This window comes from Aulostomus chinensis, chromosome 22 (genome assembly GCF_037954235.1).
Source record: "Aulostomus chinensis isolate RoL2024-O1b breed Wild chromosome 22, RoL_Achi_v1.0, whole genome shotgun sequence".
NCBI lineage: Eukaryota > Metazoa > Chordata > Actinopteri > Syngnathiformes > Aulostomidae > Aulostomus > Aulostomus chinensis.
In genome coordinates this window covers 1,387,862-1,397,500 of record NC_141341.1, presented here as the reverse complement: position 1 = coordinate 1,397,500, position 9,639 = coordinate 1,387,862, and the positions used below count along the sequence as shown (strand labels likewise).

General features: G+C 48.5%; 3 protein-coding genes across 7 annotated transcripts in view; 2 read left to right on the top strand and 1 right to left on the bottom strand.

Annotated features, from left to right (window-relative positions):
• Window positions 1–2,277, top strand: part of LOC147240221 (uncharacterized) — a 5,383-nt gene extending 3,106 nt beyond the window's left edge. For 2 of the 4 annotated variants that reach the window (XM_086193429.1, XM_086193425.1), the window contains 4 exons: window positions 25–87; window positions 825–863; window positions 947–1,144; window positions 1,507–2,277. In XM_086193429.1, the coding sequence (XP_086049555.1) occupies window positions 25–87; window positions 825–863; window positions 947–1,144; window positions 1,507–1,838 (632 nt within the window). In that variant the 3' untranslated portion in view covers window positions 1,839–2,277. The remainder of the gene's footprint in view (window positions 1–24; window positions 88–824; window positions 864–946; window positions 1,145–1,506) is intronic. The other 2 variants (XM_086193428.1, XM_086193427.1) reach the window with 2 other exon arrangements.
• LOC147240219 (uncharacterized) lies at window positions 1,985–9,533 on the bottom strand. 2 transcript variants are annotated; one of them, XM_086193547.1, is made up of 5 exons: window positions 9,297–9,533; window positions 8,011–8,373; window positions 7,120–7,236; window positions 2,846–2,907; window positions 1,985–2,749 (listed from the first exon to the last, which is right to left on the bottom strand). In XM_086193547.1, exons 1-5 carry the CDS (start codon window positions 9,328–9,330, stop codon window positions 2,612–2,614), a joined length of 714 nt encoding a protein of 237 aa, XP_086049673.1. In that variant the 5' UTR covers window positions 9,331–9,533; the 3' UTR covers window positions 1,985–2,611. The 2 variants fall into 2 exon arrangements, with proteins under 2 accessions (XP_086049673.1, XP_086049672.1); XM_086193546.1 differs by having other exon boundaries at window positions 7,120–7,239; window positions 9,297–9,527.
• LOC147240220 (uncharacterized) lies at window positions 3,425–5,195 on the top strand. The gene is made up of 2 exons (XM_086193535.1): window positions 3,425–3,924; window positions 4,421–5,195. Exons 1-2 carry the CDS (start codon window positions 3,592–3,594, stop codon window positions 4,928–4,930), a joined length of 843 nt encoding a protein of 280 aa, XP_086049661.1. The 5' UTR covers window positions 3,425–3,591; the 3' UTR covers window positions 4,931–5,195.
• Window positions 9,534–9,639: the final 106 nt, after the last annotated feature.

The following is a 9,639-nucleotide window of genomic DNA, read 5'->3' as shown; positions in this document are numbered from 1 at the left end:
GTCAAATCTTCTGGTGCTCATCAGGGGACCCGCAGCCGCCCAGCAGGTGTTCATCAACCAGGACCACACCCACTGTCTCGGAAACAGGTAGGCTTCTATCTCCTTATGGTGAGAAACCAGGAAAACGTTAAATGCCCTGAGACATTTCTTCTCTCTCGTGTCTTCTGTTGTATCTTTTCAGTCTTTTTATCTCGTCGTAGTCGTTCCACAGCTTCTCCTCGTCATTTTTACATCATCACCACTGGAGGGCGTCGTCCTGGTTTTGTGTCTTTGTGGAGCTCCTCGTGTGTTTCAGCTGACAGTTGTCGTTTTGAAGCTTTTCTTTCTTGTGTTCCTTTTGTGGTAAATTCCCATCTGTGTCGTCTTTTTAGAGTCTTTAAATGTCTCTTTGCTGTTCTGTGTCTTCTAGGAGTCGTCTTTTCTCCACCGAGGAGGCGACGTCAGCAGGCCAACTCTGAACTTGGGATTTTGATTAATTTGGGAGCCCGAGGCTGAGGAGGACTGCTTAGTTTGGTCTCCCCTCTTCTTTTTGCGGTTGTTCTTTTCTGTCTCTGTAATCTGCTCGTCTTTTTCAGTTTCTCTTGACAGTGAAAAAGAACTTTCTGGTCCTGCTGTTATTTGAAACAATTCCCCTGAACTCGGAGCTGAATGATCACTTGATTGATCAACAGAGTTTTATTGATTACCCGTGGAGTCGCGCCCCGTATTTGTATATTTGGAATTCACATTTTTGTGCCTGACAGCTCAGCGTTTCTGACTGGAATCTCAGAGAAGAGTTCAGAGGAAACTTGGCATTTTGTCTTCTAATTCTTCTCATTTTCCAGGTGAGGCTGAGGTGAAGCGGGAGGAGAGGCCGGAGAACGGTTGGTCAGCCGAACACTAACATCATGTACACATCAGGTGCTCATCACGGTTCTGACACCTGTGGCTCCGTGGTCTCTCTCAGCTCTGTTGCTGGCTGCTGTCGTTGGTTTGGGGATCATGATTCTCCTGCTGGGGGCCATTTGTGTTCTACTGAGCAGCGTCAAGTGCAGGAGGAAGAGGAAGCACCGACGAGCCGGTGGGTGGCAGACACAGGGACGGTCACGGCTGTGGTTCAGTTGGTTAACTTCAGCAGACGCGTTGCTGTCAGTCAATCTGTCACGTGAGTGTAAACCATGAAACTGGTAAATCAGCTCTGGTGAATCCAAACATCAGTGCTTTAGAACACAGAGGAAAAATCAAATATGTAGTTCCTTTACTTCAGTAGAAGTAAAAATACCCCGATGAAATACCTCTCAGATGAAGTAAAACTCTGAATTCAGAATTGTCACGAGGTTATGATGGAGAAGTCCAGATCTGAGTTTACCAACGAAACAAAGGGAAGGGACACACTGCACTTGGGATTAGTGTGTTCCTGTGCTGGGGTCATGTTAAGGTCATACGTGTGCTGGTCGATTGTGTGGGTAGTAACGCCCGCTGTTGTTGATGTTGTTCACTGCGTCTTCTGTCCTGGTTGTCCTGCAGCAGCAGAGACGCATGAAGTCCCTGAGCTGCAGCCGTGGACGACTTCCATCAGTCACACCCGTAACAGCGTCACCGTCCCCGACTTTCTGTCCTCCTCACCTGTGTTCTCACCTTCATCACCGGTCCGTCCAGACCGTGAGGCGTTCAAGGTCCCGCCTCCAGCAGACACGATCTACTACGCCTCTCTGGGTCGGCAGAACTGGAGGGAGAGACCCAGCAGGACGCCGCCAGACGCCGATCACCACGATGTCATCTACTCATCAGTCATCACTCGACCTGCTGCCAAACGCGCTCGAACCGTCATGAATGAGTGTGATTTGTATTCGGTGTAATCGCTCCTTCGCCTGCAGCCGCCATTAAAAACACACATTGGCCAAACAGCAAGAAGTCAGTCGTGATGATGAGAGTCACCAGCCGATCACTTCATGGACGCACATTCAGGTCGTGTGAAGAGGAGAGAATCAGCTCAGGAGGGGGGGACAGAGACGACATCACAATGGTGGTGATAGTAATAGTAACAATAACATAGTCAGAACAATGAGTGAGAAATAAAGCCTTTGTTGGCCTCCGTTTGTTAAAATAACACAATCATGTTTGAGCGTCGAGAGGGAGTTTCTGCAGACGTAGGAGGGTTTTGACCTGCTGGTGTGAACACCTGAGCAGTGGGATGTGCTGCTCCATCATTCATGAACAAGGAGCCTGGGACTTTGCAGAACCGATTTATCAGAAGTTGCAACATCAACATAAGAACAAAGACAAACAAACTGCATATTTGGGTGGGCGGGTTCACACAGGCACTCTTCCACTCCACATGTGCTACTAACCCTCATCATACTTGTAATTACTACATTTAGAACCACTCGTTCTTCAGGGTGCCATCAAAACCACCTTTACGCTGTCCTTATTTTATCCGACCACACACATCAGTAGTTCAACATGTCGCACAGATTCTGGGATTTTCTTGACCTTTGCAGAGTTCATTTGCATTACAAAAGTTTATTTAAAAAGGTTTGTTTTGTATTGAAATAAGACACTTCAACCTTTGGGGCAGTGAACCTGCGGCTCAAACCTTAAAACCAAGGCGGTGACTTCACTTCTGGGTCGATCAGTAACCATTTGGTTGATGCGAGCGACTCGAGACCGTCGAGTACGTGACCTCAGAATCGACCGATCCTGTCCCTCTCTGACCAGAGGGGCGGGGCTTCTTTGCATGCCTCAGACTGGAGTAGTGTAACGTAATGTCCTGAAGAGACAGAACCGACAGGGGTCACTGAGTTTGTTTCTGATTTGGTTGATGTTGATTTGACTGTTGTCTGATTTGACATCATGACCTACTGACCTCTGCCACCTTCAGAGGGGCGTCGCCGTTTGTTGTGTCACAGCAGCAAACAGCTGGTTTACCTGCAGACAAAGCAGGAGACAAACTGAACAAGGAGCGTGTTGGCGGCTGTTGTGTGGAATATTGTCTGTTTATGTTGTCTTCAGGGACACCGATCGCGTCACATGACCACACGTGTCATGGAAACGGTCGGAGTTTCTTCACCCCCAGACGATGTCACACTGACTTTGCCCTTTGACCTTTTGTCATCACGAGGGTTTGTACACATTTTTAAAATTTCCATAATCTTTCCAAACTTGTGAGGACAGTCCTCAACAATGACGTCCTTTAACACGTGAACGACGAACAGAAATCCACGTAAAAATTCTGAATATTAATGACAAGATAGGAAGTTTGCTTCAACATGAATGTTGACCAGTTCAGTCCATCTGAACTGAACCACATAAACTGTAAGATTCTGGTACTTCTGAAGCAGATGTACATGATTCTTCCAGAATACTGAGTCTTACTTATGTTTCTAAACTTTTCCGGACCTGGAAGGACAGGGTTAAGCTGCAGCTGGGATCTGGTTCAGACCAGCCTGCTGAAGTGAAAGTGAAAGTTTGAAAGTGGAACCCAGTAGAGTTGTTTTCAGGCAGACAGACGGTTCAGCTCTGCAAACTCAGAATTCTTCGGACTCGACTGGACCCACATCCTCGTCTCTCCGACGGGAGGAGTGACCTTTGACCTGCCCTGCCTGTCACAGCATGCCGAGCCCTCAGCTGTGTCTGGAGGCGCTGTCAGCTCTGTCGGGCTGTAACGTGGAGTCCACCGACAGGGCCAACCAGCTCTCCCCGCAGGACCTCATCAACATCGTGGCCCTGAAGGAGTTCTACAAGCAGGAGGGGTTTAAGGAGCTGGAGTACCCCAGTTTAGGGACCCTGTCACTGCAGGACGTGGACAATCAGGACATGTACTCCCCCCCCCCAGCGCTGACCGCGGGCTCCTCCTCCTCTGAGGAGAGCGTCAGAACCACTGTGAAGATCAAACATGAGGAGTTTTTTGATCCTCCTTACGACTACGACTTCACCAACATCAAGGTGAGTTGGCCGGATCAGCCTGGAGTCATGTGACCCTGCAGCGTCACGGTTTAGGTGTACAATAACAGAGGGGGTGCCTGGTAATTAGTGACAAGATTAAAATATGCTTTATGTGCTATGACGTTTGTCTATTAACTTCCTGTTTACTCAGGAAATGAGCATGAACAACGAGGCAACAAAGGAATCTCATAACCTCAAAATAATTAAATTGAGGGAACAAGTTATATCTGGTCATCTCTTAATAACCAAATAGAGGCAACACATCAAAGCGATCATGAGTCCGACACCTCCCTTCTGAGCCCCGGCCTCCTTTCCTTGATCCTCCAATCACAACTGTTGGTCAAACGGTGGGTCCAAGCAGCCGTTGTGACTGGACAACCGAGAATAGAGGGCGGGGCTCAGGAAAGGTTGATGTCTCCTGTTCTGGCCGACACAGCAACATTTGTCTTGACATTTTCTGGTACCAGTGATTCTTAACTCCTCCCTCCTCCTCCAGGACGGAAACAGCACATTCAAGCGTGGTAACGAGCAGTACATTCGCCCCTGTGGGTGGAACCGGGTGGCCCTGAGGGTCAAGAACAGGTATGATGGTGGGGATGGCTGGCTCGGCACAGGAGAGGACGCCTGGCCCGTCTCCTATCAAGGCTATAACATGGACGGCTCCCTGGGCATCATCCTGATCCACGGCGGAAACCTGCACCAGGAACCGGCGTTCCTGGATGCAGCTGCCAGTAGTCTGGTTGCCGAGGACACCCGAGGCAGAGGGGTCTACTCAACGCCAGACATCAAGATGGCGGAGAAGTACAGTAAGACATTCAAGTCCAAAGTGGATGGGAAGACATACCAGGTGGTTCTGCAGAACCGGATCAACCCAGAGAAGAGGATCAAGTGTCAGAGAGAAGACGTGTGGCTGATCTACATCCCTGAGGGCAGCACCGACATCCAAGCCAGGGCCATCGTGCAGGAGTCCATGCGCCCATATGGACTCCTGCTGAGGCAGGTGTGAGCCCCGGTGTCTCCGCCATCATGGAGGACAGGGCTGAGCCTGGATTGTCTCAACAATCAACATCAAAGTCACTTTGCGATGTAATCCAGTCTAATGTGTCTCATGTGTGTTGGCTGCTGCTGTTTCAGAACAAACGCCACGCCAGTCCTGGTGCTGGCGGGTCGCTCTGTCTTTGTTTGGGTTTGATGGTATGAACTAAACTAGTCTGACGCTCAGTGGTGTTGAGAATGACGTCAGTCCTCACTAGACAATAAAAGAAAAACCAATAGTAAAGTTGTAGCCTGTGCAGTTCTGTACGTGGTGGGTCTGACTGCCCCAAAGGATTGTGGGTACAGGCAGACTCAGGGATCCACTTGGACAAAGTCGCTGCGTCCGAAATGCCACACTAAACACGACGTACTCCAAAAGTCTGCTTAAGTTAGGCACAGTTTGGAGTAAATCTCAATAGTATGCAATTCAGACGTACTACTCGGACTGCACACGGCACTTCCTGCTTCCTGCGGCTGAGTTGTTACCATGGCGACCACTGGTCTCCGTCACACCGCTGTGTACCTGGCCAAAAAAAATGGCATTTCTCCTGCGCTGTGTCGTTTTCGTGTTGCCTGTTCGACTTCTTACAGCGATGACAGACACTTGGTTCTGACATCATTCAACATCCTCAGGGAACATCAGTCACCAAGTGGTACTGAAATACTCCAATACATTTACTACAGTAAAATCTCACCATGTGAAGTCGGCTCACGAGGAATAAATACAGTATCAGATAAGGGTTTGTTTCAAAGCTAAAGAATATCTAGTGAACACACCTGCTCGATGACCTCCGCAGGTGATGTCATTCATATCTGACCTGGCTACGCACTAAAGTACACACATTTGCAGTACATTGAAACATACTTGTGTAGTTTTAGGTTAGTTTATATGAAACAAGAGCTGACAGAATCGGTGTCCTGGTATGAGCCTCCATGTAGAGGTGTCTGGACCTTTTTGCAGTAAGAGTAGTAATAGTAGTAGTAGCAGTAGTAGCAGTAGTTGTAGTAGTAGTAGTAGTAGCCATCCAGAGTATCCTACTCAGCACTACCATCTATCAGAAACTCTGTACCTGTAGCTTTTAGAACTTTAGTGCCTTATCAAGTGGTAACAAAATCATATCACATCGTCATCAGACTGATGCCATCACTTACCAAACACCGCCGCATTGCATTGTGGGAGATTCCTGCTTAGCTAAGGCCCATCAGTCCATACCAAGACATTTCTCTGAATAAGTATGGATGACTACATTACATGCTAATGTTTCAGCCGCACTAAAAAGTCTCACATGCTGTCTTTCGTCCTCAGCAGGGTGGGAGTGACAGGTTGGTTTATCCTGCCATCTAGTGGCGGATTTTGATATTTTCCTTCTCCTCGGTGGAGCAAATGTTCCTGCAGGGTACAGAAACAGGACAAGAATACAAATCTGAAAGTTTGACGGTGAATCTAAGCAGGAGGTACATTTCCTGTTCCGAGTGCAGAGGTTTTATGAACGCTCTTAGTTTATAATTTTATTTTATTTTATTTAATATAGTAATCTGTCTGTCTGTCTGTCTGTCTGTCTGTCTTTATTTTGAAGTTATTTTCAGGTTATGGAATATAAATGTTGTGACGACATGAATAATTTGTGCCCCAAAGAAATGATAAAACACGTTCCGACACTTTGATTTATTCGTGGGAACAAGCTATTTCTTGTGGCGACATTTTAGAGCGATTATTGATCATTGACGTTCATGTGATCACAACACATTATAGGAATAACAGCGCCTTTCAAGGAAGGCCAGGACGCTGCGCACGGCGGCAGGACAGGAAGTGCCTCACTCACGAGTTCACAGCTGATGTTTAACGAAAGACCAAACTTTTGTGTATCTGATGGTTCCTCGGACGAACTGGAGTCCTGGACGCTCACTCGCTGATGAGGGGTTCAGGAGACCAGACCACCTCCCCGCCACCCCATCAGCTGGCGGACCCTGGCAGATGGGGGATGTGTCTGGAGGACCGGGACGTTTGCAACCTCCAGAAACTACGTGAACAAGCGAGGGACATGCGCCGCATTTCTGCTCCCTTCAAGCTCTGCAGGTGAGGCTGACGACTGTGACATCAGAGCCCCAGACCAGAACACGCTTATCACGTGATTCATCCGTGGAGAGAGAAGGACTCACCTGAGCAGAGGTAGAACCCAGTGAAGGAGAGGAAGGCACAGGCAAGGAGGACGGTGGGAAGCACGCACACCCCCACAGCCAAACATGGCGACCCGTCTCTGGCTGAGCCCCCATCAACTGCTGGTCACACAAAGACAGGAGACAGTGAAGGGTTGATCAATCAGTTGATGGATTGATGACCGGTTTGTTTTGTCCAGGTTGGATTCAGGAGTCCAAATCCACTGGTACCCAAACAGCTGATCGTGACTGAATGAACCTCAAACAAAAGTGTCTGTCTTTTATAGGTTTTACAGAAACCTTCCCATTTACTGGTGGATCTGATGTAGAACTGAACCTCCACCATCCACCGGTCTGGTGTTTACTGGTGGATCTGATGTAGACCTGAACCAGTCTGGTGTTCACTGGTGGATCTGATGTAGACCTGAACCTCCACCATCCACCGGTCTGGTGTTTACTGGTGGATCTGATGTAGACCTGAACCTCCACCATCCACCGGTCTGGTGTTTACTGGTGGATCTGATGTAGACCTGAATCTCCACCATCCACCGGTCTGGTGTTTACTGGTGGATCTGATGTAGACCTGAACCTCCACCATCCACCGGTCTGGTGTTTACTGGTGGATCTGATGTAGAACTGAACCTCCACCATCCACCGGTCTGGTGTTTACTGGTGGATCTGATGTAGAACTGAACCTCCACCATCCACCGGTCTGGTGTTTACTGGTGGATCTGATGTAGACCTGAACCTCCACCATCCACTGGTCTGGTGTTTACTGGTTAACACTGGGAGCCTGGACGTTCTACACGTCTAACTGCTACTGGAGCCTGCCTGGAGTTCCTTACAACACAACCACACCTCTTTGTCCTTCTAAGGAACCGTCCAGGAACTCACCTTCAATGACCAGATCAGTGACTCCGTCAACGTGTGGAATCCCTGCACACGTGCCCAAGCAGAGGTACAGCCCAGCGTCCGTCTCCTGCACCTCCGACAGCTCCACCAACACCAGCCTGTTCTCCTCACTGGCCACATAGTTGATGCGCCGCCGGTCAGCAGCGCCGTAGGCAACCACGGGGTCTCTCAGCTTACTAAACGAGATCATCAGAAGCTGAGACATGTGATCCGAACGCACAAGGTACCAGCTGATGTCCTCACTGCACGTCAGGTTACAGGTGAGTGAGACGTTCCCCCCCGCTGGGACCACCTTGGCTGAGCGGAGAACAGGGGAGGCCTCTGAGAGGTGAGACCCTGTGAAACCTGAGGGGGAGGGTGGACAGTTGAGGAGCAAGATCAGACCAAAACTACTGGAACAGTTCTGCGGTTCCTAACAGGGGCCACCGATCAGATTTGATCGATACCAATCACTGTTAGTGGTTCTGCTTATCAGTCCGTTACTTTTTGGGTTCTCGATCCATCGTAAATTCGTGTTAGTTTCATTCTCTCGTGTCTAAGCTGAAAGTTGGAGACCTCTGGACGTTCCCTCCTCAATGTGACACAACGTCCCTTAAGTGTTCCGGGTGGTACAGATACAGAGTTCTTAAAGGATAGTGGGATGTGTTTGTTTTTGGTGGAACATCTAGATGGTTCTGGGATAATTTAGCGGAACACAGAATGTTCCCTGGATGTCTCTATAGCTTCTTGGAATGTTTGCAGAACTTGTAATGAGATTACAGGAACCTCTAGGGGGCGGCACATAGTGTTCTCTGATGGTTCTATCGATTGCCTTGTACAATTTTCAGATTTGCATTTGAAGAACATTCAGCAGGAGACCTTCAGGAAACGTTCTATGTGAGTTTGTTGTTCCACGACCTTCACAGAACCTTTCTGGCCATCAAGATTCTGTAAACAATAGCAGAACATGATGTGAAGGACAGACAGGGGAACATATAGAACACCTTGTTTGCACAAGCTGTCATGACATAATCGGAACAAACTAAAGTTCTTTTAAGGTTCTATTATCACCTTTAGAACATAAAGCACGCACATCCACTCTGGTGATGGATGTGAGGGAACACCGTACATGTTGCCCCCCAGCACCCGTCATGGTCTGCGTCTTTGACTCATGATCACGATGTCAAAACACAAACACAAACTGATGTCAAATGATCGGAAAAACCCGTCAAGCCTGGTGGAGAGGAACCCGCTGGTGGTTCTACCTGCATTTAAACATTTAAACTTACAGAGGAACCAGAAGATCCATGTGAGTTCTCTCATAGCTCATGGAGATGTTCCTCAGCTTCGAGCAGGCGCGGACTGAAATTGTGCTTTTGAGGGGAAACTTATTATTCAAAGACCACAACCCCCCCCCCCCTCAGCGCGCGCGCGCACGCACGCACACAACCGGATAGTAACAGCTGACTTTCCAGAGAAACATCGTCAGTCCCAAAGCTTTAAGTTTCGTTTTTGCAGAAGCCCACTCAGAACTGTTCAGGAAGTTGGTTACAAAATAAAAGCACCAACTTTTGTGTCCTCTCTTGGGCTCCTGAGACAAAATGTTTACAATCAAGTGGATTGAAGAGACGA

Coding starts and splice junctions, on each gene's coding strand:
- LOC147240219 (XM_086193546.1), bottom strand. CDS start 9,330: ATGAGAGAACTCACATGGATCTTCTGGTTCCTCT. Junction 8,374..9,296: donor ATGGATCTTCTGGTTCCTCT/GTAAGTTTAAAT, acceptor CCTCCCCCTCAG/GTTTCACAGGGTCTCACCTC. Junction 2,908..7,119: donor TGGGTTCTACCTCTGCTCAG/GTGAGTCCTTCT, acceptor CTTTGTCTGCAG/GTAAACCAGCTGTTTGCTGC.
- LOC147240220 (XM_086193535.1), top strand. CDS start 3,592: ATGCCGAGCCCTCAGCTGTGTCTGGAGGCGCTGTCAGCTCTGTCGGGC. Junction 3,925..4,420: donor ACGACTTCACCAACATCAAG/GTGAGTTGGCCG, acceptor CTCCTCCTCCAG/GACGGAAACAGCACATTCAA.